This window comes from Calonectris borealis, chromosome 1 (assembly GCF_964195595.1).
Source record: "Calonectris borealis chromosome 1, bCalBor7.hap1.2, whole genome shotgun sequence".
Lineage (NCBI taxonomy): Eukaryota > Metazoa > Chordata > Aves > Procellariiformes > Procellariidae > Calonectris > Calonectris borealis.
This window is the reverse complement of record NC_134312.1, coordinates 17,678,082-17,705,682: the sequence shown is the minus strand read 5'-3', so window position 1 is coordinate 17,705,682 and position 27,601 is coordinate 17,678,082. Positions and strand designations below refer to the sequence as shown.

General features: G+C 40.4%; 1 protein-coding gene across 2 annotated transcripts in view; it reads right to left on the bottom strand.

The window, feature by feature from the left end:
• Nucleotides 1-8,681: 8,681 nt before the first annotated feature.
• Nucleotides 8,682-27,601, bottom strand: part of GRAMD4 (GRAM domain containing 4) — a 78,518-nt gene continuing 59,598 nt past the window's right edge. Inside the window, exons 8-20 of one of the 2 annotated variants that reach the window (XM_075146001.1) lie at nt 26,254-26,345; nt 24,582-24,673; nt 23,501-23,549; nt 22,572-22,643; nt 20,567-20,610; nt 20,358-20,467; nt 18,938-19,092; nt 14,887-15,034; nt 14,332-14,425; nt 13,200-13,284; nt 11,466-11,534; nt 10,375-10,471; nt 8,682-8,831 (exon numbers count right to left, since the gene is read on the bottom strand). In XM_075146001.1, the coding sequence (XP_075002102.1) occupies nt 8,746-8,831; nt 10,375-10,471; nt 11,466-11,534; nt 13,200-13,284; nt 14,332-14,425; nt 14,887-15,034; nt 18,938-19,092; nt 20,358-20,467; nt 20,567-20,610; nt 22,572-22,643; nt 23,501-23,549; nt 24,582-24,673; nt 26,254-26,345 (1,193 nt within the window). In that variant the 3' untranslated portion in view covers nt 8,682-8,745. Of the gene's footprint in view, nt 8,832-9,394; nt 10,472-11,465; nt 11,535-13,199; nt 13,285-14,331; nt 14,426-14,886; nt 15,035-18,937; nt 19,093-20,357; nt 20,468-20,566; nt 20,611-22,571; nt 22,644-23,500; nt 23,550-24,581; nt 24,674-26,253; nt 26,346-27,601 lie in introns of those variants that run through there. The other variant, XM_075145993.1, reaches the window with a different exon arrangement.

The window sequence follows — 27,601 nt, the reverse complement described above, 5'->3', positions numbered from 1 at the left end:
GTCCCCACCCCAGCCTGGTGCTGGTGAGCTCCACGACTCAGACAGCTGATGCTTTCGAAAAGCAAGGGAGCAAAATCAGAAAGACAGAGGTAAATGCAGCAAGCGTTCAAATTGCTGGCACCAGCGCAAGGATGCAGATCTGGGTGTGTTTAACAGTGAGATAGTATTTTCTTTGCAGACTAAAGGTATGAGGGCATAACAGGAGCAGGACGTACCTCATCTGAGAATGCGAGTTACTCCTATTAGGTTTTAAAAGCATCAAGTGTTAGAAACTGTGCATGCGTGAGAAAAATGCTCATGTAGGCATACGCCAACAGGGGTCTGGAAAGCCTGAGCTTTCCCCCGGCAGCCGCCACTGCTGGTACAACCACCGTCACCTCTGCACGCAGCTTACAAGTCAAGGATGAGATTTTTTGCAAAAATTCAGGATGCCAGCACCACCAGCAACTCCCTTTTCACGCAGGCTCACAATCCGATCCTGTATCTACCTGCATTTTATACCAACCCATGTCTGATCCTCTGAAGCTGGGTCGAGTATAGGTCTGCCCAAGCTGCACTTCAAAGAGGTGATGAGCACTGGGCATAGGGGAAAAACAGGGAGGGTGTTATGCTTCCTTGAGGGGGCTGCAAGGAATGAGATAAAACCATTTCTGCCGGTTATTCTCCCACCCCCTTTTGCTAAAGGAGGCACCACAGCTTCCTTCTGGCAAAAACGCATCCCAGATCCAACCCTCTGGAGGCCAAACTTCCCAGCAGATTTAACCAAAAAGTGATTAACCAGCTAAAGCAGGCAGGAGCACTCCCAGCCTTGCAGTATCGCAGCTCCAGGCGATGCCAGCGGAGTCTCCCAGCGACAGGAGCACCCGAGCGGTGCCACCACCTCCCGAGCCGCGCGGTGGCCCTCGGCCCCTGCGGGAGCAGCTGGAGGCAGCTTCGGGAACGGAACGGGGAGAGCTGCAGGGCCACAATGGCTGGGCAGGGGCTGAAGGCCTGGAGAAAGGCAGCCTACCTTCATGCGAACGCATCTGCTGTGCACTGGAAGGGAAGTTCTTGGCCCGCCTGTCAGTGCACACAGGTAGGTGCCCAGAGGACAGACGCAGAAAGGAAAAGGTAAAACTGGAGATTAACATGGGTTAAAAAACCCCAACAAATAAATCATTTTTTATTTCAATTTAACAACATCCAAGATCCTTACTTGTGATTTTTTAGGAGAATGCACTGCCCTGCAGACGACAAGTCTGCTCCTCCTGCACGGGTGCCCCGAGAGAGCCGCCCCCACCGGCCCCCCGCGGCCCAGCCCGGCTCGGCTCGGCGCGGCGCTTCCCCGCGCACTCGGCGCCGCCGGCAGAGCCGCAGCCCCTGAGACAACGTGCGCAGACGGAAAGCCCACGACCTCTCCCGGCCGTGCTTCCTGGCTCCCCTACAACCATCCCTGCTCTGATGGCAACCGCCCAAAAAACTAGATGAGCAACTACCACCCCCTGCTCACCTTCTTTTTGCCAGCTCTGGTTGAAGTTTTGAGAGAAGGAGCAGGAGGAAAGTCAGTGCTTGAAGGAATCGGTTTTAGCAGGTTAAATGTAGCTCTAACAGCAGCATACCAACTCTCTAAATATTTGCACAATCAGGTTTGGTCCAGAGTTAACTTGCACACACAGACATTAAGTTTTAGCTCACTTTCTTTGCATTATTCTTTAATATTATAAACTCAGAACCAGCCTTTAATGTTTACCCAATTTATGTTCAAAAATTACCTCTGAAATCTGATGGACATTGCAAAACTGAAAAGGGGAAGGAACACAGAGGCAATTGTATGTATCAGCTCCACTGTGGTCACCAAAACCACACCTGGGGCTGCAGATCCAAGGGCAGCTAAGCCAGCCTGTAACAGCTTGCCGTGCTGGATCGGGAGACGTACACTGCTCTTCTCATTGCTCTCAGGTCCTCTGCTGGGTTTCTGCCATTTCAGGAAGGTCTGGTGAGCCCTAGTGCTGGCATAAGGTAGGTGGCAGGAGGCACGGAGCTCTTAGTTTGGTGTGAAACCGTAGTCAGCTTAAAATGTTTGCTGAAACACAGGCCAAAGTTTGGGCTTTTCAGGAAGGTGTTTACCCAGCTGGACCTGGAGCCTGGCACACCTGTAGAAGTAGGCGTTCAAGGGCTCCTGTAGGTTACAGGTTAGGAGAAAGCTGTATGGTGCACAGTAAGGCTTCATTAAGCAGTCCACGTTGTCAGGAATATAAACAATAAACCTACTCAAATATTAGGAATAATCTTAGGCATGAGTTAATAGAGCAGTACGTCCAGGTTGTTTGCTGAAGCCATATATGATTTTTGTGTCTGTTTCTTTTCCCCCAAACTCACCAAATGCAACTGATACTCACCACAGTGACCTCGCATGAAGACCACAGTGGTCATATTTGAAAATGGCTGTTAGGGCAATACAATAAATCCACATTCTTCATGTAAATATTCTTTATACACTTTTTGGTATATTTAAAAGCACAGTCTCAACATATCTACACGTCTTTGAAGACAGCCATCTCCTCTCCTTTTCCAAAAGCCCTTCTGAACTCTGCTCAGCCACAGATGGTGGGGGGAGCACCCACAGCCATCACAAATCTACTTTTGGACTCAAAGCTGCCTGCCCCCAGCATCCCATCTGTCCTCCCTTCCAGCACACACCATTTCAGTCCTGCATCACCTAGACCAAGTCCAGGGCTTTACTTTCTTCTGCTGTGCTTTGCTTTCCTTGGAAAGTGCCCAGAGCCACTCATCCTGCAGAAGGATTCGAGCGCAGACACAGATGCCACCACTCCATGAGCTATGCAGTCGGGGTTGCTTATTTTGGGAAGTCGTAGGGTCAACACACCATGAGTAACAATGTGAAGCCCCATCTATGAGCAGGAAGATGGTTTTCTGAGGCATCTCCCCTGCCAGGTGAGCAATGATGATGCCCTGTGAAGCTTTGGAAACTTTCCTAGAGCATGTCACTAACCAACACCATTCAGGTGTTTCCTGCAAGCATCCAAAACACAGGGTATTGAAAGAAAAACCCATCTGAATACAGGAAAGCCTTGCATTAATATACTAAACCCCACCCCCTGAAAGTAAAGAAAGGTAAATGTTACCATTATATATATACACTCCACATAGAAATGTCCAATGGAGGTTGCTATTAGCTCACACTCCAGGACCCACCCCCAGCTTTTTCCAAATAGCATCCAGAAGATTCAATCTTTTTCCCCCGGTCTTTTTTGCAAAGAGCTTCTTTTGGTCCCAAATGCTTCTCATACAGATCCCATTTCTGCAAATTTATAGGCTTGCATGATATTTTTCAGGATTGTTGGGTTTAGAAACAGCTCATGTGACTCTTATTCCTGTTGTGTGGCTGGTTAACATTTGTGAGTGGCTAATGACAAGTCTGGTCAGAGGAGACAATTTTTCAAAAACCAAAACCAACACTGAATATAGTTGTTTGGTTTATAGACTTTATACCAGGAGCAGTCCTTCCCAAATACTTGCCTGACCTAAAAAAAACTACGGAGAGGATTTTCAGAAGTTCTCACTGAGTTGTTAGCTGTGAGAGGGTAAAACCTCACGCCCCGTGCTGAAGAGACTAGCATGGAGATGCCTGAGCAAATACTACCTTAGGTTCAAACAGTCCTTCCCAAATACCATCTTGCAGCAGGCAGCTACTTCTACATTTATTCCTCTGCAGACACGTATTTTGCTCAATGTAGGCTTGCACCAGTAAAACTGGCTTTGTCGAGAAGAGATCGTCCGCTTTGAAGAGCTCACTCAACAGTTTCAGGAAGCATCCTCTCCTTCAGTTGTGCAGGTCATCAGGGGCAAAGACATGACACATCAGCGTGAGAAAGAGGAAGCCACTGAGTAATCCAAGCCAGCAGATAGTAATTTAGCTCCAATTTACACAAAATGGAAGATTTAACACGCAGAGGCAGCTTTAGTGAACTTGTGACATGTTCATCAGGACACAGTCAGTCAGGATTTCTAAATAATCAGGACTGAAACTATGAGGGTATTTTTGTCAGAGGAAGAGAACTGGAACGATGCTGAAGCAGAAAACCACAAATAAGAGGAAACAGGAAAGTTCTCAGTTAAAAAATTGAGTAGTCACATAGATGGCAAACCAGAAATTTTGGCAGTTTAGGAATGAAAAAGTAGCAGCTTCTCTGTGGACATAATTCAGCTTGAACGTTCAGCTAGACTGTAAGGTAAAAACTAGCCACAAATTACTAAATGAAGTAAGGATGAAGAGAAATTTCTCCTCTACGCGTGCAAGTGCTAGTAGGATTTTACCCGTTCACATGAGGTCATTCAGAGATGAAATAAAGAGCAGGGGATAAAGAAAAGGGATGCAGTAGGCTAAATGGGCCAAGCGGTTTTGGAGGAAAGTTTGTATATGCACATGAGGAGAAGCAAGAAAGAAGCATAAAGGAAAACATATACAGAGAATTAGGAGAGGGTGAAGCGTAAGGCAGAGGCTATAGACTAACCAAAGTTAGTAGTTAATAGAAAAACAGTGAAAAAGGAAGACTGCAGGAAGTCATTCTCCACATGCAACTATTTTCCATGGAAACTGTCAAAGACGGAGATTCAACAGAGGATGCAAAAGCAGAGATTTTGCCTAATTCACATCTCAAATAAGCTGTGAAGCTCACAAGGTACAGGGGAAAGCCGGGTATTTAAACACAAGAGGAAGTATTTATCTTCCCCTCATCTTCCCTCTCTGTCTCCCAACCAAATCCAACCTGGCCAAATAGAGCATCAGTGCAGGCTAAATATCACATCAAAGACATGTTCATAACAACTACATCATTGAGGCACTGCATTAAGCTCACTTAACTTCTAGAGCATCCACAGCCCAGCGAGGATGTTGCTGCAAGGGACTGTTCCCTTTGCAATGCCCTGACTTCTCTAACACAGAAAAGGAACCCTCACATCTTTAGTTCCTTTTTCTCATGATGTAGGAAAGGTATTTGAAGGGCTGAGCAGAGCCAGTACTTTGTAAGTGAAATATTTAGCTTATCCTAAAACTGTTTAAACAGAGAATTTAGTGAATCCAGGGATTCAGGAGAGGAACTTAGACTTAAAGATTACTTAAAAGTAACAGCAAAGAAAACCCCAAGCTTCTCCAAGCTGAATGCTGTAACTGTCCTTTACAGTTAATCCTGGTACTGCACAAGGCCATGCTTTTATCTGCTCGTCTGCATTAAGCCAGCGTGTGCCAGTGACACCTTGCAGACCATGGCCGGCATGCCTCCTTTCCTTGCATAGGCGTTAGAGTTACACGGAGAGCAGGTAAATGGCTCATTCAATTCATTTCTATTGTTTTCATGCGCTGCTAAAGTGAGCTTGAGAAAGCCAAGTGCTGTTTTCAGGAAGACTGTGCCCTCCTCCCCAGCGCCACGCAGTTCATGGCCAAAATGAGACTTCCAGGCTCCACTCTCTCCTTCCATGAGGCTTCAGGCAGGCAGGGTTGAATCCAATCTCTGAGTACTGCTGCAGATGCAACTCATCTTGTACAAATATTTAATGAAAAATGCATTAAAGCAGTACAAGCGTGAAGTTAAGTATTCTCAGAACACATAAAATACCAGCTTAAAAGCACCATTGCATTGCCAGATGTGTCGCTGCCATCATGAGAAAACTAAATATTGAAATAAATAGAGCAGCACGCATTCACGGCTGGAGGATCTGTCACAGACTGATCCATTTCAGCTGAGCAAAACACAGAAAGGAGTACTGTAGAGGCAAACAAATAGGTCCGGATTAGATGACCAGGCAGCTCACTCCTGGTATTACATTTCTAACTGTAGACAAAGGCCTGCGTACCCAGCGAAAGCCGCTGCTGGGCAGCGAGCCTCCCTGGCATACACCATGGATAAAGAAGCCCTGCCATTTATCCCCAACAGGGTTACGGTTACACAGAAGCACAGCCAAAGGCTCAGCACTCACCCACGTGTCAGTGTGACCGATGAGCGAAAGTGACGGCAGACGCTGCAGAAGAACAGCCGTATCTGGATGTGAAACGCTTCTGCTGAGCACACCTCCTGCATACCTCTGGGGTGGAAAAGGGTTTATTCTTACCTCCAGTGCCCCCTGTAGCACAGCCTGCAACTATTTGTTTCGTGGAGGAGCTCTGGCAGATAAGAGTTTGTACACCTACAAACAGTCTCGTGTCACCCATGCCCTCCTGCAGTGGCAGCATCTTGGAAATCACTGGTTGCTTTTTCATCCCTTAAATTAACTGTATGATTACAAAGTGACAGATGTACTTACAGAAAAAGATCTAACCAGAAATATACATATGCTCTCCAATACATTAACAGGATTATTTAAAATAAAAGCATGTTCCTTGGGCTTCAAAAGCAGTGAGAAACAAAACCCACCCACCTCTCCCCCAGTGATGGACTTTGGGTGGCTATGAATCTGCCAAAAAGCACTAACTCACCTTGTTTCAAGAAATCAGGCATAGTTTTGATAGGTAAGTTATTAAAGTTTGTAAGAAGTGTTAGCACAAAGCATTTTTAGGTTTATTTAAATAAAAATTATAATTTATACAAGACTTTTTAAACAAACAAGAGTTTCTTAAAAAATGTACAGGGCAAATCATTTCATTATTTCAATTCTTCATACAGTATAAGTCTTTTGTCAAACAAAAGTTACACTGATAAGGAATTATTTACAACTTCAAAATATAGACTCAAACTTCAGACATAAAAATTTTAACATCCATTATATTTCAATGATTAGTAGAAATTAAACATCTGCCAAAATGTACAGAATTCAATAAAAACTACCAGTGTTTTTAATACAAGTTTAAGTAGCCAAAAAAAAGTACATCCTTTCATCTCTTCACGATTGGGTAAAATCTCTTTTCTCTTTGTCTGCAGGAACAAGGGTCGGGTTTTGCTGCTGGCATCCTGTGTGATGTTGCTACTAATAAATAGCTTGTTTCATTCAATCTTGCCTCACAAAAGCTACAGTGCACGGAAAGGCATGATTTCATATTTCAGCTTTTTTTGCCTTTTGAATTTAAATGGTCACTAATAAAGAATTAAAGCAGTCAGTTTTCATCTCCCTTTTTTTTCTTCTCTTTAAAAGGGACTCAAACTAACCAATGCACTTCTAAAGAAGTTAAATCCAATTACATGTGAATGATCCAGCAACGAACCACAGACATCGACAGAATTGCAAATATAAACAGCAAACAGACAGAATGACAAGAACATCACTTTCCGCTATTAGAAAGTAGCACTTCACATTAAGTGGTACGACCCAGCCTGTTACTGAAGTACAGCAGGCTATACTGCAAAACTACACAGGAAGATTGGAATTTAAGGTGAACTTCAGTGTAATTATACAAGTCAAGTATATACTTACTCACTGTCCATCCCTTCCTGCCCTCCAAACCTGTGAGGGTGTAGCAGGAGGAAAAGCACAGGAGTACCTGCGAGCAAACACACCAAGGTTATCTTCTAGTGTCTCTGATGTTACGTACGCCACAGGAGAAGTTCTGCAGCAGGAATCTGGACAACCCAATGTAAAGTGAACTTTGCAAAATATGTACATAGATGTTTGTCAGTTATATTACAACTCCATTTTTTTTAAAAAATCCAGTCTGTTTTCTATATATTAGAATGAACCAATGTTGCATTGCAGTTTGCACTAGGTTTACTGCTTTAAGAATTGCTAATTTTTACATTCGCACTGTTAAAGTGCAGATTAATTTCAAACGTCAACACCTCAGATTTTGTAAGAAGTTTCTAATTTCTTTGTCCAGAAAAAAAATTTTAAGACCATATTGTACACATGAGGCATTTCAGCCTGGGAAAAGGATAATGATTTCTTTTCTCCCTCTCCGAAGCCTAGGTATGGTTAATTGTCCTGGCACCATCAGCATAGGACCTATAGCTTCTCCAGGAACCAGAATCTAGGACAACCCTATAGACTAGGGTCAAGCAGTGAAGGGTGGGAGGGGGAGGAGGTAATAAGTGCAAGTCAACTGATTTCCTACTGAAACTGCTGTTATGATCAGAGTGAAGGTATAAATTACACTTGAAAAATGATACAAAAATAAGAAAAAGAGCATGCTCTCTGTAAAAAATATAGTTTTCTGTTTCTTCAAAAAAAAGGATAACCTTAAACACACCCAAGGGATTTTTTTCTTAAGACAAAATGAATGAATCAGATTAAAATTTACATAACATTAAGCGATTTTAATGCCTATTTGTTAGCCACACTTACTATTCAAGGAAGCTTCTAGAAAGGAAAGCCAAATGATAATACACAGCAATTACAAAAAGAGATTAATTGATTTTAAAGTAAGCTTGATGAGAAAAATTAAAGATCAAGGATTTTTACTTAAACATAAAAACCTGAATGTGTAAAGTGAAGAAACCATAAATTGCAAAGCTAATCCATATTACACGGTGGCAAAACGGATTTCCCACTAGCTTTACTTATATTTTAAGTTTTCAGGCCCTGAGTTACACCATACCTAAGGAGGTGTGAGAAATGCACTCCTTTTTAAGGTCACGTAGAGACATGTTGAAGTGCTACTCTAAAGGGAAAACTCAAAAATAGCATGTTAGCCATTACGGTGGATTCTCCCCCGTTCTTATTCACATTTCCACTCAGGGCACAGAGTTTTACCCTGCCAGTGTTTCACTTTACAATACCCAACCAAATCACAGTATTCAACAGTAATTCTTCATATCAAGTTCATATTAAGTTCTTCATATCATACCTCTTCATGGCCAGACTGAAATAAAGTTTGTACCATTTGACTGCCACCTTCTTCACTACTGCTGCATTTGTTGAGAGATTTTAATTAAAAACTGTGCTAAGAGTTAAACACCCTCTGTGTTTGTCTCCCCTCTCCCTCCTTCATTTTACCCCTTTCCCTACACAGAAAGAAAATTCCTGTTTAAAAAAAGAGAAAAAAAATCCATTAAATTAAGTCCCATTTTTACGTAAGAATTTGCATCTCCATTGCTTTTTTTGGAGACATTCATATAACGTCTGGAGACATCCATACTACTCAACTCAAAAGACATAGCAAAGGAAAAGACATACTGGAAGGCTTGGCATAACTCCTACTGTGCTTTCATGCAAATGCAAATAAAATTCTAAACCTCTCAGATGGGTGCTATTATAGAGAGTACAAAAGCTTTCTAATATTAAAGACAAAGGTCAATATGTGCTTTGCTGCTAGAAAGGCCTGAGAGAGTTTAGAGAAGGAGCACAGCCTTCCTGTTTTACCTGGCAGTTGAGTTTAATTGTTACTAAAATTTAATTTTGCAAGGGGAAAGACAGCTACATACCAATGCCCCTCAAATTATGCTTTGAAAAGGAACTAGTGCTTTCAGCTGCTATATTATAGTGTTATTTTATTACAAGGTAACTCAAGAGAAAAGCCAAATTAAAAAAAAAAAGCCATGTCTCAGTTTAGTTTAATTATTCCCACCTCCCCCAACACAAAAAGCCTGCAAGTCTTTAATGCATTAACATACAAACACCTTGTACATACAACATGTACAATAGTTGAGCCCTTCTATGACAAGTATCTACAGAAATACAAATATACGATGCCTAACATTTTAGGAACAACATCTTGGTGCCCTCTTTTATAAAAAGTATCTGCCTGCCTTCCTTCCTCTTACTTTGGTTCATTAGGAAAGGAAGATATAGTTACAAACTTTCTCCTCCAATTCACTGTACAAGCAATTTAAATGTCTACACAGGAAAAACTGAACCTAACCAAACCGGTAAAATACCCTTCTGCAAAGCAAGAATTAGCAAGAAGGAGTTGTTTCAAGTGCCGTTATAAATATGGAAATACTAAGATGATAATACTTTCTTGGTGTTGCTATCAGTTTTAATAAAGAACCCAATTAAAAACTCTGAGCTGAAGAAACAGACTTCAGGCTGCTGCAGTCATCGTTCTCACATCTCGGGGAGAAAAAAAACTAAGATAAACGGACAAATGTATCTCTAGTGGTATCAGTGGACTTAAAGGGATCAATCTGTTTCACTTCATTGTTTAGTCAGTTCTCCAAGTATCTTCCCAGCTTCTAATGTCAGTAAATAAACATTAAAAGTGCTTAATGTGCAAGGCTAATAGTGATGACAGCACTTCCACTGTTTTGTTTCTTTTTTTTTTTTTTTTACAAAAACCTTAAAAACAAACATGAAGGCATATATAAAATACATTTGATTTATGTAACAGATAGAATATAAACCACCAGACAAGAAAAATTATTGCAAAATAGATGAGGATGTTCATTTTTTTCACTACCAAGTTGTAAAATAAGAAAGTTTCCTTTAGATCTTCTAAGGTAAGGTACTAGCTCTCACTGCTTGACGATGCAGAGGTTATTTTCACATATTGGTTGAAAATCGTCTCAAAAGCTTCATCTCTGTGTACCATGGCACCAAACACCAAAGGCTAAATGACAGAAAAAAAGATCATGTCAGTCCACAAAAGAAAAATCTTCCTCTAGGTATAGTTTTGGCCAGATCAATAAGAACAAGAGACGAACTGTACTTGAAGTGCATTAATAAAGACATAAAAATCCTTTTCTCTACTAAATCCTTGGATATATGGCAGAGTTTCTAAGATTTTTTCACTTCTCCATCTTCTTCTTAAAACAACCATGGCATAAAATGCATCTGCACAGAGTCCTAGCAATGGAGAACATTTCAACTCTCTTTCCTTCCATCTGCTCAGTGCATGATGTTTTCCTGATTGACCTCTGCCTCCATTAAAGATTTCTAAAAAATCTTTATCAATGCCTCTTTGTTTCAGCTCATAGATTATTTATTCAGGTAGATGAACATTTTCAACCTCATAATTAAGAAGTACTTCTCAGTATCAAACAACGAGCAGAAAGCCTGGTACAACAGTCGTGTGACTTGGAGAAAAGTTATTTATAGGTGATTAGTTTAAAATAAGGTTCAGTCATATGTTAAGAAAAGCTTCAGTCGGCCAAAGGGTATTTGAGGCTTACAGAAGCTTAATTCTTTAGCACCGTAAGACTGAAACAACTGCATCTGTCAGGCCCTTCCACCCCAAAGCCTCCTCATCCATAGATACTGTCAAGCCATCAGCTTTTCATTCCAGACTGCACAGCAGAGCAGCCCCCGTGCTCCTGATGAAGGATGCTGAGGGAACGGTCAATGGAGGCAATGAAATAATGGAGCAAATTTTTCTGAAGTGGTATAGTAAAATAGTCCAGATGCAGTAGAACAAGCCAAATGTTTAAATCATTAAAATTCTGAAGCCAAATATACTGAATAATAGACAAGTGAATTAAAAAAAAAAAAAGCCAAACACTGGCATAAGGGGCAAAAAACAGCCTTTATGCTGGGCGTAGCCAGAGAAGGAAGAAAAAAAGGACATGAAGTCAAACACAGCGGTACAGATACAGCTAGCTACTTACTTTCTGTGTAGATGGTGTTGATACAGCAATACCCATCCCTGATCCCGGGAGAACAGAGAGCACTTTATACTAAAAAGAAAAAAAACACAGACCAAAGAGATGTTATGTACTGAACAATTGCAAAAGGTGCTGAGAAGGTTACACAACTCGTCACTGATGTATCCTCCCAGACACAACTAACAGACCTCTCTTACAAACAAGAAGAGGCCAGACGCTGTTCTCTGACCCCGGAGTCAATGGGCACAGCGTCACTAGTAGAGCAAGAGCCTGCTCTCCTCCTCCTCCCAGGCGCCGCCGCACCCAGCCTGCCTGCTGGAACCAGCCCCGGCACAAACCGAGCACCCCGGCACCGCTGCGGCGCGTGGGAGCTGGCCCAGCCACCATGCCAGGGACCACGCTGGCAGCTGGGTGGTGCGGGCAGGCAGTACAGCCCGGCCCTGTGTCTATATACATACGTGAGAACGTGCCTGTGAGTATCACCTAGAGGCTTCCCTAGAAGTAACATTCACCCACTACTTAAAGGAGCAGCAAGCAGACCAGAAAGAGCTTCTTTTTCAAAATTAAATAGACAAACAGGGAATGTATAGGTTGTTTTTCTTTTTAAAGAAAATCTGTAATGCTATGAAAGAATACAATTGCCTGAACTGGGGAATATCCCCAAGGGGGAAGAGACGCCGACTCTGGCCTGTGTTTCCCACCCCCAAATAAAACCAGGCGCAGTACATTTTTATGCTTGGCTGCATGATCCCTGTCTCATCATCGCTGAAAAAACTACACGGATGCAAAAGGACCTTTATGGCAGTAAAGACCTACTAAACAAAGAGCCAGCATTACTTCAAGTATGATGTTTAAAATCCATGCATACGCATTATTAATTCCAACAGGAATGTTGAAGTTGAGCATAAGTTGTCTGCTTTATAGACATTTGATAAAAATAGAAGGAATTCATTTGAAAATCTGGAGATACTTAAGCAGTAGACACCGGGCTGAGGTATTTCTTTGCACAGCATTATTTAATCTGTGGCACTCACAGCCACAGGATGTAGTAGAAAGCAGGAGTGTCTGTGTTTAAGAGTAGGACAAGTGCAGAGAGGGTAACAAAAAGTGACATTAAATGTCATATAGAGTGATGCAAGGCACCGATAAAGCCATTGGTGACTGCAGGCTGATAAAACTCGACCAGAGGAAGGATCACATTGCACTTGCCATGCTTCCAATCATCCACTTCTTGCCTTTGTTAGTGATGGGATCCCGACTAGATGAAACCTCAGCCTGATCCAGTCTGGCTATTCTAATGATTTACCTTCCTCCACAGACAATAATCCCTCTTCCCTCCGAGGCACCTACTTTTAAGATGGTGCATCTACTGATAGCAACACTCAAACTGAAGTTAGTATTACACAATTCCTGCTAACAATAAATCTCCTTAAAGCCTACACAGCTCTAGTCAATGCAGGAGTTAAGAAACAACAAAACTTTAATTTTAAAATAATTCAGAAGTGTAAGGATTTAGTAAACTACTTTGTTTTTATGCTCATAATCAGCTTGCTTGTGGTGAGTCCAAATGGCTAAACACGCAGTTCTGGGAAATATTCTTGATCAAAGAATTACACTTTACTTACAAAAATTATCAATGGCAAGCTTTTTCAAAATAACCTAAGCAGAAAAGCAAAACAGGACTAGCTGAACAGAAAACCAGCTTTCTCACCTATTTGCAACACAAAACAGACATACCTTCTGAATATCTGTTATATCCGTTAGCTTTATAACTTTATTTCTTTTAGATGAGCCGGATTTGGAGCTTTCAAAGCACAAGTAACTGAAGACAAGGAAAGAAAATGCTCATTTTGATACAGTATTCTAAAACAAAGCTCTCAATATCCCTCCTGTCGCTTTTCACTGAAATTGAAAATCTCACAGGTTAAAATCAGCTTCAAAAAAAAGAAAGAGGCACACAATACGCAATTCAGTTATGGATTCTAATTTAGAGCAAACATTCATAAATTCTAGCAACTGGCTAATGTGCCTGAAAGCCCAGAACATACAGCATGCACACGCAAAAAAATCTTGTATTTATATTACTGCACTGAATGGTTAAACCTGACAGGCATTTTAAAGACACAGGAAGCACGTATATTCTTAAACAGTTGAAATACCAAATCTCAAAAGGCTTATAAATCTTTTACTATCCTAAAAGAAGATTAATGGAAAACACTGCGTTAGTTTCACGTTATTGTGGTGCAGACAAAAGCTCAGATTTCTAAACGCTGGAGAGTGGTCTCCATCACTAGGTGACATTGCATACAGATGAGCTTTACTTCCATTCATTACACTCCAAAGGAATTTCAGAGCAAGACCCAAACAGTAGTCATGATAGTTATTCAGCCCTGGGAGGGAGTAAGTAAGGATTAAAAAAAATAAAAATCAAGTACTAGTTTTGAAACTAAGGCTTGAATTTCTGTTTTCTTTTCACTGCACATTGTTTCAAGGAAGCTATACATTCAACTTGCTTTAAAAAAAGAAACTAAGACTATTTGCCAAATAACCACTTATCACAACTCTCAAAATACACTTAGCTTTTAGGTTTCTTTTTTAGTATATGTATAGATAGATAGTATATTATCCACATCAAGAACTGTAGCTACTATGCAGCTTCCTATGCAAGCCTTTCCAAGGCAAAATCACATTTGTTAAGCATTACCACACCCTAGATTCCACTCTCCCTCTCCTGTTTTCTTGAGGTTTTAAAGCACCATGAAAAGGCATTTTTGTTTCAAAACATTGTTAAAGGATTACTTTTAGATTCAATTTTTTTAATGTCTGTTGCATTTCCCTCCTAAGAAATGTGTGGAGTGCAATGACTCACTTTTCTGTGACATAAAGAACTCCATTCCTGATGTAGTCTGTAGGCATCTTCCTATCTCTGTTAATCAAGCAACAGCGCCAGCCATTTTCACACACTGAAAAAGTCATAACAAGAAATCTTACTTTAAGAAAAAGAAAGAGACAGGCATTACCCCCAACAGTTTCTTTATAGAACAGCAGAAAACACTGAAAATTAAACTTAAAACCAGAAACGTTTACAAAGAAAAGCCTAAATAAGGTGTTTTTGGGCATCATAACATCTGTTTTAACACTGGTTTAAAAAAAAAAACAAACCAAAACCCACCCACACAATTATTCCCTTTAACTTGCCTATTCCATTTGCATTACCACAAAAGGCACACCAGGCTGTGCATTCTTTCAAACAACTATAAGGATGTGGAATGAAAGAGATAGTCTCCATTCATCCTAATTTAAAGCAAGTCTCTTTAAGCAAAGGCTTATACCAGTACATTGCACAGAAAAGGAATTCAACTTTAAACTATCCTTGGCTTTTTAGAAAATACTCTACTAGTGTAGCCTTCCTGTTGCATAATACCTGCCAAAGGACGCTCATTTTCTGACAGGTTAAAAACTTCATGGAAATTCCCCCTCTTGGTGGTATGAAAACGACTTGTGTCTTCATCTCTGCTTATTCCGGTTGGGGCGCTTGAGCCCACGTAACTTCTGGATGCTGCTGTTTGAAGCTGCAGAAAAACAAACACGATTCCAAAATTTGAACTGCAACATTTAAGCTGTGCTCTTAAAAATAACTTGGCTAACTATTCTTCCTAAAAAAAAAAAATCTGTAAGGCAACAATTTTTGTTAACTACTTCAATAAAGTTAACTTTGGACTATTGCACTATACTATTGCTATAGCACAAAGCTCTAATGTCCTATCTGAAGATCACCTTTCAATCTACTGCCCTTTGATGGACGCCCTTTGCAGGGGTGAAAGCACATAGTGCTAGATGTACCTATCTTAAAATACCATTTTTCTATAGCAAAGGGTATATCTGATTAGATACAGCTAAGTCACTGCACACAACTCCGATTATTATACTAGTGGGACTAATAACAGTTAATATATTATCAATACTTGGCTTGTCTTCAAGAGACAAACCAAGCACAAAATATTATTGCACAAAGTAAGTTTAGAAAGAAAAAAGAGCAACCAAAGAAAAAGCCACACAAAACTGCATCAGCTCATTAGGAACACATATGCTGAAATTGAAAGGAAGTTTTTCACGCTATGATCCATACCTTTTCATGCCCTGACAGCTAGCAGGAAAAGAAACAAACAACACAAATGTGACAGTGACAAAAGAAAAAAAGTGAAGTCTATTTAATAGTATAATACATAGAATAAAACATGAACCGAATGAAGCTGCAAGATCTTGCTCACAAATCAAGAGACTACACACAATGAATGCAATTAAAAAAAGAAGAGTTATCAGTGGTTAGAGCACACCAGTTCAATTTATTCAGGTTGTGTTAGAGCCATTGATCTTTCCTTTGCTTTGAAGATGCACTGAATTTTGAGAGTGTTGACATGTGAAATAAAATCAGAATGGTTGTCAGCATCCTTAGCGGGGAAAAAAAGTAGCATGGAGTTCTCAAAACCAAAGTACTTGAGTAAAATCTACTTTTAAACAGAGCTCCTGAACCACTGGAGATGCCCTAGCAAACAAGCCTTGCTTCTGGAAGGACAGCAGGCAGTTTCTTTTGGAAAGCTTGCTTGTGTTTGCTTTTTCATCTTGGCAGGGCACCACATGATTCCAAAGGCTGGCTTTTGTCATCGAAGCATGAACAGCTCTGTCCTTAGTCCTACCATACACATGCAGTTAAACAACTGGCAAACTGACAACATGCAAGCTCAGGACTAAGCCGTTCTTCTGTGAAGGCCCGATGCTGTTGGAGGCCAACCAGCCTCTGCTGGTTTTTTTTTGCACACAGGTTGGCAGCACTTGACACTCTGCAGGATTTAGCACTAACAAAAGAAATCCAAAGCAAATGAAAAAATGAACACTGCAATCACTGACTAGAAACCAGACTGACAAAACAGGCATGACAGAGGGTATTTACCATCCAGCTTTTAGGGTAACTGTAATACAACGATGCCTCAGGGGAAAAGAATAAAGAAAGTTGATGTGGAAAGCAAACGGTTGACGATAACTGTACTCTTGCTTCAGTTACTGCCCCTCTGCTGTGCCCTTAGCAACGATCGAGCCCCTGGAACCAAGGAAAATAACAGCTTCTCCAACAATTTGTGTGCAAGTAAAGATCAGATGAATTTTTGGAAGGCTTTCTTGGACAAGTTATTTGGCTCCATATGCACGTTTCCAGGTGAAGCTCCATGGCCCAAAACATACAAAAGGTCAGGGCAAGAGGTCTAATGCTTTTTGCACTGGAAGGAGGATTATTCCTGCTCTCTGCTACACTGCTTCCTACCTACCTGTTACATAAAGAGATTAAAAAAAGGTGTTTAAACTTCAGTACCACATCCCATCCAGTGGCTGAAGATGTGAGAAACTTCTGCCCTTACTTCTAGTCCTTCCTAAAACAGGCAGATGTCTCCTCTACTCTTAAAAGAAGCAGCTAATTCATCCATAACCACCCAGGCTTGAGACAACCTATGGTCAATTACTAAAAGAAAAGTATTGCATCCAATTTTGATAAGCCTTAAATCTAACTGGAAGTGATTGGATTTGTAATGCTAGAAGAGTCCTGGCTGTCTAAAAACATCACCAACATCCTGGAGGTAGGAATACCTGGAGGTATTCCTTTTCACTTGATCTGTCATCAGCTTTTGACATACAACCTTAACCCCAGCAGAAACTGTTGTCAGGATTTTTCCCTAAGGACACGGGATCAGAATGGTGGTATAGGCAATGAATATTGCATCCTGTCTAGGTTTGCGGTGTCTTGTATGCTGTTTAATGATAAGAAGCTAAAGCAAATGCACATATGCTGACACTACACGCTTTTGGGCTCTGACTTTTCTATGGGAAAAAAATGAAAAACCTATTTGGTTTTTACCTTTTCGTACAAAAAAGATGTATTTTTTACACTACAAGGTTCCCAGAAATCTCTCAAGGGGTAAGAAAGTTTGTCTAAAATTATTGAGACCAAGTTAATGTTTTCAAAGGCATTTGGAAGCAGATAATGCAGTCCTGCACATCCTTTCCAGGGAGACAAGTCAAGCCAATCAAATCAGACACAGTAGTACTAAAACCCTGGTCTACTTGTCAAAACTTAAGCCATAAGGAAAAGCCAGAAGGAATAATTACTCTCTAAGTTTATGGATTCAAGTTCAGCAATTCAGAGCCCTTCCACCTCTAAGGCAGATTAGAGGGACCTAGCAAGAAGCTGCCACAACCACCACAGTATGTGAAGGATAACCTGTAAGCTTGAGAGACACAGAAACTTTTAAGCCCATCTTCTGCAAGCAGGAGAAATACAGGCTACAGACAGCTCTGTCCAAGCGCTCATTCACCTCCCTTGTCCCTTGGAAAACAGGAGCAAAAGACTCACTTTCTGTCAGAGGCTGTCTTTCTCTTCTACTTCCTTCTGAAATACTCAGATTATGCTGCAGGTATCATTTTACCACCAACTGCTCCATCTCTCCCAGGACCCCATATTTCTTCTTCTTCTTCTTCACAGGTTAACAACTGAGGGTTCATGTGTTTATCCCTTTTGTTCTTCAGTTGTGTACCCAGGCTGAATTATTGCTAAGTGCTGCACATTTTAGTCAGGGAGCTTGTGACAGTACTCAGATACTCCACGAATGCAATTAGATATTGTGATAAGAGGCATTAAGCAAATGCTAAAATGGGATTAGACTTAAGTTTTAGTACAACCATTTTTTTTTAAACTAATAAATGTTGACAAATTCAGGGATATGGAAAAGCATGACTTGCTTTTCAGTTATCATGTCAGGCCCCAAAACAATTTGCAAAGATGCACAAACACAACACTTAAAGATTTAACTATGAGATTTTAACAAAAGAAAAATTTACTGTTGGAGTACCAACATGGTGAAAAGTCATTTATCACCACTATGCTATAAGGTCATCTAATACAAATAGCTGTAAGACATAATGCCTAAATCTGTAAACTACTTTATTACCTCTGTTAATGCTTATCCCATTAGTAAGCTGCGTATTATACTCAAGCCTTTTTTTTAACTAGCTGTTCTTCAATCTACACAAGCAGCTGAATTTCCGCTAAAAAAGAATGTTTGAGAACAAAGAAAGGGAATACAGAAAGACTAAATTTTGACAATAAAATCACACAGAATGTATGTTACAGAAATTGATACGAATATGGATGGTGTTATTTTTGTGCATTTAGCTTCACACAATTTCCAAGATACACATATATGTTTATATACACATTTTGATAATAGATTCCTTTCATATAAGAAACAGAATCCGTATAAAAACTCTGTGGATCTAGAAAAATAATAAAAAAGAACTAACATTGACTGTTAGAATTTAATTAACGTTCCCTTTAATGTGCTCTAGTCACTGGGGAAAAGGGGAAGGGAGAAAGGGATCTGATTTTCAGATGTTGGGAACAGAGGGACAAAAAGATTTATTAGCCTTACCCGTCTCGACACTGTCGCATTAGACCTTTCTTTGAGCTGAGGATCTGTTGGGAGACTTGTCCAGATGATATAAGGAGTATCATACTTAGCTCTTAGTCTGGGGCATCGTTTGAAGATAAAATCAATCAGGAAAAACTTGATTCCAGCATAGAGTCCTGAAAAAAAGGTCACTTTAGTATGCATGTTGAAGGGGCATTAAGAACATCACTGTTTTGATCATGTTTTAATAAGTTCATGAACGAAACCAAATTCTGTAAGTATCTTCAGCCATAGTGCGAAACCATTCTTTTGGTTTTAGTATTTTGATTCTTCTTCCAAAGGCAGGAAATTATTTTTCTTTTCCTCCCCTGCCCAGATTCCTTCCTCCCCATCCCCTTATGTAGCTTCTTATTATGCAGAAGAACATTAAAATAGATCAAACATACATTCCTTATTACCACAAGCACTCTGAAAACATGACATACTTCCAAAAGAGAAAACACACCAGAGCATTAAACTGTGCAGCTCCTTGCAAGAATTCAAGTGGCAACAGAGGGCTCTCATGTACTACATTAAACTCTGTCTTCCAGTCCAGTATGTCCTCTTATTTTATAGAAGATATTTCCTTGCATTCTGCCAGATTAAAAAGGGCTTAGAATACTCTCTCAAAACTTTACTGAATGCAATTCAGATCTCTTTCTAAGAGTCAGAGTAAAAAAATAATTCCTCATACATCTAATTCAATTGCCAGGTCAAGCAAACCTACGTTTATGTTCAAGCTAACACAGTTTGAAGTTCAGTGCCACTAAAAGTAATACTCATTTGATCATATCATTACTTTAATGAAAAAAAAAAAAAGAGAATTCTTGGTTCATGGGACATGGCTTCATATCTTAGAGAAAACACAGTCTCATGCTATAGCGAGAACCCTCTTTTCCCAATTCCCAGTTGAGAGTTTAAGTATCTGCAACTTCACCCACAGTAATCTGTTCATTTTGTCCAGCCTATCCTCCAAGTTTTAAAAGTAGTCCCATTAACCTTTTCATTTTTTTCCAACCCTGTCACCTTTGTGCCTTCTATGTGGTCCCACATATTTCATTTGCAAGGATGTATGAGCAAAACAAGCCCAAAATATAGGGCTTCCTGGAAGCCTTATAGCTGACAGTCTGAAGACGTCTGCTAACAGCTCATCACAAACTTCCCCTCTTCAAGGAAAGAATACATTATCCAGTCTTTTTCTATTATATTATGTACTCAGTGATGGGTTTCGAAATGCACATGACAAACGATGCCAAGCACAATGAAAATACTTTAAAATACAGCATTATTTATTAATACAGGGTTTTCTTTCTTAAACTCTGAAATTCTCCCTCTGAAGATCATGTTAAGTTTTAACACATTAAGTCTAGACTGTAACAGGTCAATTATTTATTGTGTTTACCCATTGCAAGCCCAATAATCCTGTAGGGCAAAAAGCAGGATGCAATAAAAGCTGCCCAGAGAGTAATGTAGAGCTTCTGTGTTATTTCTGGCTGGACCCACATGAACAAGCTGAAAAAAAACAAAAGAAACAAAATTTATTACTAGCGCTCCAGACATTGGTCAAGTCTTGTTTTAAGAGGGAAAAAAGACTCAAGTCAGATAACTTACTTTTTAATTTTTTCCAGTATGTCTGCCATCTTGCCAAAAAGGTTCTGCATAAGAAGCAAGAGAATTAAAACCAAGTCCTGCATTATTTTGTTTTTTTCTCCACATAATAGAAACTAACAGAGTTATCTTACTCTGTTGGTAATAAGCAATTCCCAGAAGTTACTTTTTTAAATTCATTTTTAGCCATTTATATACTTCACAGCTGAGTAAATACACAACAGAATAGCAATACTCGATGACGTCCATCTCATTTAACACCTTGTTCTGTAACTCATGATTGATTGTTAGACGTGAAGAAGCTATTTGACCCCAATGTCACAACTGGGAAGTGTTTACATCACTGCAAAAAATTTAAATTAAGCTGTCAATCTAAAAGTTAAGAGCTTCTGTCAGTAGGTAACAAAATGGGAAGTTTCTTCACACATTTTGAGCACTGAAATGTCCAGAGATGGTTACTGAGTTCATCAATTGTTGGACTGTTAGCTTCTTTGAAAACACACCATCATCAGGTTTTTATAATACACCCTTGGAGTTACTAGATTCCACGTAATTCCAACAATTATTGATGCAAACTGACCACTGCTCAGGACTAAGAGGGTTATTTAGCCATTGTGCTGGTTTTGGCTGGGATAGAGTTAATTTTCTTCATAGTAGCTAGCATGGGGCTATGTTTTGGGTTTGTGCTGGAAACAGTGCTGATAACACAGGGATGTTTTTGTTACTGCTGAGCAGTGCTTACACAGAGTCAAGGCCTCTTCTGCCTCTCACCCCACCCCACCAGCGAGCAGGCTGGGGGTGCCCAAGAAGCTGGGAGGGGACACAGCTGGGACAGCTGACCCCAACTGACCAAAGGGATATCCCACACCATATGACGTCATGCTCAGCATATAAAGCTGGGGGAGGAAGAAGGAAGGGGGGGACGTTTGGAGTGATGGAGTTTGTCTTCCCAAGTCACCATTACGCGTGATGGAGCCCTTTTTTCCTGGAGATGGCTGAACACCTGCCTGCCCATGGGAAGCAGTGAATGAACTCCTTGATTTGCTTCTACTTGTGCACGCGGCTTTTGCTTTCCCTATTAAACTGTCTCTATCTCAAGCCATAAAAGTTTTCTCACTTTTACTCTTCAGATTCTCTCCCCCATCCCACTGGGGAGGAGTGAGCGAGCGGCTGGGTGGGGCTGAGTTGCCGGTTGGGGTCAAACGACGACAGCCATCTCTGACCAATCCCTGTTGTCACAGCACCTGTAAATTTCATCTTCCCAATAAATTTCCAAAGGTGTTCATATAAACATATGCACCACCACCGGAAGTAAGGAGATGAGCGTACACAGTTGGCAAGAGAAAGGTAAGCTACGTTAGCAGTGGCACATTGTTAGACATGGCACAAGGCTGCAGTTCAACGGGATGGTGGAGTCACTCAGCTGCTAGGGTAGCTCATCAAACTGATGGAGCTGGGAGAAAACCTTCCTTCACCCCCTCCCACACAAGCAGCAGATTTCAGGGCTGCGGCAGAGTGGGTGGTGGTGTTTAAAACACGCTATTTCAGAGATGCTGTACAAGCTGTTGAATTAACACAGCTAAACAGACAGTAGCCTTCAGCTAAATCTTGAAGGAATAGGGTCTCCTACACCAGTTTTGCAACTAGCAGATTTGGGATATGGAGCCACACTCCAGTACATTGGTAAAATTTGCCACCTGATCTACATTATCAGAGGCTCACTTGCAGAAAAACTGTCAGAAGCTGCTTCTGTTCCCCTCCAGACCTTGCTCAGAGCTGTGACTGGAGAAGCTCAACCAGTTCTCTGAAGCATTGTGCCATTTCAGAAGCTCCAGAAATCTTACTGAGATCTCTATTGCTATTAGGTAAAGATCCCTATGCAAGAAAAATATTGCTTGTTTGAGTGTTTGCTTTCACATGCTGCACAACAACATCCTTTCACTACTTGGACTATGAACCTCCTTGTTTCTAAGGAAGCAGCTGGAGAGGTCTGAGAGCAGCACAGTACCTGCGCCTTCTGAGCCACATCTAGAACAAGCTGAAACTTTTCAGACACGGTCAGGTCCTCTTTTGGGGGTTCCTTGGGCAAGAAAGAGACAATCCATTAATTTTCAGCTCAGCTGAAACTGGTATTTTACAAAACTCCTCATGACAAGGCGACCCCTCAACATTCTTGGCAATAGTCCTCTCACTTTAAACAGTCTCTAAATGTACCAAGTTCATCCTTTGTTTCAGATCTACTGTTTATGTCTTTCATTGCTGGTTATCTTTAGTTCTCAATGCTTTTCCACCATGGTATATGCAAACATATTAATATGAGGCTGTGAAAGACATAATTAAGTCTTTGGAGTAGCACAGTTACAACGACTTTCAGTCTATGACCACACACTTAAACTGATCTATTTCTGGTCTAGCACAGAAATGTCATTTTTGATAGAAGTTTTACATCTAGAACTTTTAAATTTATTTATTTAAATAGATTATTGGCTTTTTAAGAGCCACAAAATTATCCTGGAAGCAAGGCCTCACTAAGTATTAGTGAAAGGTTTGGAATTCAAAGAGCTCCATCTTACATTAACACTTAAAATCCTTCCTGCTTAAAGCAGGGTATGCAAACATTAATTTCAAAATGTTACAAAGAAAACAGAATGCAAGGCTTCTTGAAGATCCCACAGGATCTAACTTGTCCCAAGCTGGCATATTAACATTGATTCCAGAAATGTGATTCAAGTTTGGAATATTTTAGAGTGAAATACCCAAACCTAAGAGTGCTGTTAGTGAAGATTTCTAAATTGCAAGAAAAAGAAAAAGGTTGTAGTGTCTTTCTTGGCACCTCACTCTTCCTTCCTTTCACAACAACCCACATAAATGCTGAGGAAGATTTTAAAGGTGCAACTTTTACCACAGGCATACAGGTCAACCCGATCAAAGACCTACCACGGGTTCAGAAACTTCAGGCACAATGCTCCACTGTATTCTCCAACCCCTAGAAGTTATGGAAATAGTTAAAGAGAGCAAGTACTTCTTCTTCACCTGCCAACACGGATTATTTGTAAGAGGTTAAAAAGTAGTTTTCTGCAATAAGCACTATGGCTTAAAAAAATAATAAAATAATCCCCAAATTAATGAAGAACCCACAACATAACAAAAGCCATAGACAACTTTAAAGGTATATACATTGGCCAACCATAGACAGCTTTAAAGGTATATACATTTAAAAAAATAAAATAAAATATTAGGTAGGTAGATACTACACAGAATCACTGCTTGTGGGTTTTACCACAAAAGTGAACTGGGTGCAGAGAATAGGAATTAGGAATATTTTTTCTTGTTTTTTCATGAGAACAAAATTACATCAACTTATTCAGAAGCCTATTTGCTACCAGCAATTTTCAAAGAATAGAGTGTCAGACAGTAAGTATCAATTAAGAAGTCAGAAAATTATTTTAAAATATGCACATTAAGGTCGTCTCTACCATTTTATGGGGGAAAACACCATCAGCCTAAAATAGCATTTTAAAAAGATCCTCCCAGTACAGAAAATGTACATTTTTTAAAAAGTCTTAATTTTTAATAGAAACTGAATTTACAAATGGAAGATACTTTGGATAAAGTATGCCAAGAGCTACTGAAAAAGGCAAAATTGCAATTTTAGGCCTAGGTGAAAATCCTCTCCAGGGAAAAGCAGCAGGCTTCAATATTTAAGGTGACGTTCTCCAACTACTCTGAATGCTGCAGAATTTTATTTTACAATTTTAACGTGCTGAGGGATTTGTCTGAGAACATGCAGCATCATTTATGATGACTCAAGTCACAGGATAGGAAGGTAATTCCTTAGAATAGTCAAAAATTATAGAAATTGAGCAATGAAATTAAGGATACTAGAGTGTGAATTTCACTTTGTTAGACTTAACTCACAACGTTAGAAAAAGTAACAGTTTACAACTCAGTGCAAGAATAATAAAACATCTTTCAAGCAAAGCATTACAGGATCATAATCTAGTATTTAAGTAAATACCTGGCTATGAGGTAATTTAGGGACAACCTCAAAATTGCTAAAAATAAGAACATAGGAATGGCCCAGCCATGCCATACAGCATTCATGTAAATCTGCAGATTAAGGAGAAAAAAAAAAAAAAAAGAAAAAAAAAGAGAAAAAGAGAGATGTGGATTATAAACTGGGGTACAGTGACTTGCATGAAATATCGTTTCCCACTGTACTACTGGGTTCAGAATCATGCAATTCAGGTCACAAAAATGAATAAATTTTAGCCACACTATGACTAACAACAGCACTGTATTTGCGAATGTAAAGTTGAAACTAAGATTGAACCATCCGGATATGACGATTAACTCGTTCTCAGCTGCTTGAGAGAGAGTATTGAGTATTTCCAACACTGCAATTACATGAAGAGGTAAGAAAAAGAAAAAGTAAACGCTAAAGTCTGTGAATCTGCTATGTAACCATGATACGGTCTAACCTCACCTAGGGCAGTTGAAGCAATGGTCTAGTAGAAGAGTTATAAGAATTAGCCCCATACAGGGCAACAGCATAAACTCTCGCTCTATTATTTCAGGTCAATTAAATCCCATATTTTTACCAAGCTTAAAAAGATTACAGGAAAACAGGTTTTATTTTACCTAACGAGTACAAACACAAAGTGTTTCAAAAGGTATTCTGTCCCTCCCCCAGCTTCTGAAAATAAAGGGACTACATCCTCCCTGCCGAGAGATGTTAGGCTCTTTACTGGTAACCCCAAAACGAAGCATCGCTCTGGCTCCGAAGTCCAGAAGCTTTCTGAACCACAGCTGAAGTTCCTTCTTTCAGCTTTTATCTGAAGAATGGGTTTGTCGGGACAGGCAAGAGAAAAATCAGTAGATTACGAGAAGGGACAGACACAGGGCACTGTAAGGGGGAAGTCTCCTCCTCAATATTCCTTCAGCTGTGCTGTGCAAAGTAGCATTAAATAGGGCTCTATAACTTGCAGGAAGGGGTCATTTAATGAAAAAGTGTGTGACGTTTTCACCAAACAGGTTCATTCAGCTACAACTACCGGAATAATTTCCTTCGAGATCAAAATATTTCATTTATACTGTGACCAAAACAATTTAGATCATTTAATTAACAATTAGAAGGAAAACAAATCAAAACTCCATTAAATAGTTATGTCACTTTGTGGCATGCAAACCTCCTTACATAGCATGGGAATGCTTGAATTTAGCTCACAGCCATTAAATGATAATCAAATCAAGGCATTTTGTCTCTCATCAGTAAGTACGATCCTGAAGAATGGCAAAGAGCACTGATGGTGAACGATAGCTTCTTATCAAACATAGCCACTATCAGCATTTCAGCCCTGGACAAGAGATATTGCAGAGGCTGAAGTAACCATCAAATTACAGGACTGGGACACAGGAAACAAGAAATGAGAGAACAATGCCCAAATTGTTTTAAGTTCTTTTAAGAGTTACAAAACTATGCTATCATAAACCCAGAATACACCATTTAAGTGGCTTTGAAATATAACTGAAGTGACAACTACTGGTATTTTGTGTTAAATGAAATCACCCTATTTGATTTGACTTAAACTGTAGCACAACCCCCACTCAGATATGGCAGTTTCAATGAATTTCAGTAAATAATACATTTTAAAAGTCCTTACTATTCCTGGAGGAATAGGATAACTTACAATAAAGGCAATAGCAGAAGTGTAGATAGAATACCAGTCTGATAAGGCAGAAAGATTCTTCACAAAATTAGTAACAGGTTTGGCACCTCTCTCTAAACAGAAGCAGAGAAAAAACACAACTGTTAGAATTAGCTGGCAGTGGTTAATTAACTTGTAAATGACAACCAACCAAATTAGAAAACTAATAGGAATATTGAAGACATGTAATGATAAAAAGGCTTATCCAAATTAAGAAAAATGAAATCCATCAATGTAACTGAATAATTAGTTAAGGAATGCATTTTCAAAAACTGGTGTTATTCAAGACAAAGGTTATGTCTAAACTCTTAAAAATTGGGGGGGGGGTAGGAATCAATGTCCTTTACAAGGGTACCCTGGATGCTGATAGCAGTCTGTTCTGAGCCCTGTTCATACAACCTCAAAGACCTCTGCACAGGTCAGTTCACCCCACTTTAGAACAAGGTAAATCAGCCTGACTGGACTCCAAGCCACCAAGGAACAACTTGCTGCTGCTTGACCAAGCTAGCTTAAAACCAGGCTATATCTCTCTTGGCTACGTTTCTGCAGGAATCTATTCATTGGTAGCACTTTGCTGCTTACTCTTCCTAAGCCAAGAGACACAGGACCTTGCTGCCTGAAGACGTTTGTCTCCCACCTCTGCAGACCTTTGCTCTCGCTGTCGCGCACGGGAGACAAACCTGGGCCGGGAGAGGCGTCACTCCCACGCGCAGATGGCCACAGCCAGCCAGAGACCGCAAGAGGAGCTCTTCCTCAGCTCCCTAAAAAACACTTTTCCTTTACCCTTCCTATTCCTCTAAGCTCTTTTACCACTTGGGCAAACTAGCTAGGGGACATGAGAAAACAGGCGAGAGCTGCTGCAAGAAGACCTTTGCTTTCTCTGCTGGAACACACCGGTTTTGCCTTCCCTGCTGAGAAGACTGAAGACTCCTGGGGGCCCCAGGAGTACCCACCCGCATTTGCAGTACAGCTCACAACTTTAAAAGCTTTCCTCGAGGCAGCCTGTGACTTGCTGTCCTAGTTTGTTTGGCTTGAGTTTCAGCTATCCTTGATACATTCCCTATGGGAAGTAATTAAACAACTAGGACTAGATTTCCTTGAGCATCAGTGGGACAACCAAAGCAGCAGATGAAGGTAAGCGGAAGGGCACACTCGAGGCACTGGAGGAGGTCATGGACTCAAGTTCTGCTCCACCATTCTACACCGAACCTGCAGGGAAGTCAACACCTGGAAACTGCTGACAACAACAGGGGTCTTGAGAGCAACCAAAGGAGCTCCAGGTGGTTGTCAGGCACCCGTGGACAATAGGGATCTAGATTTTGTGGCTCAC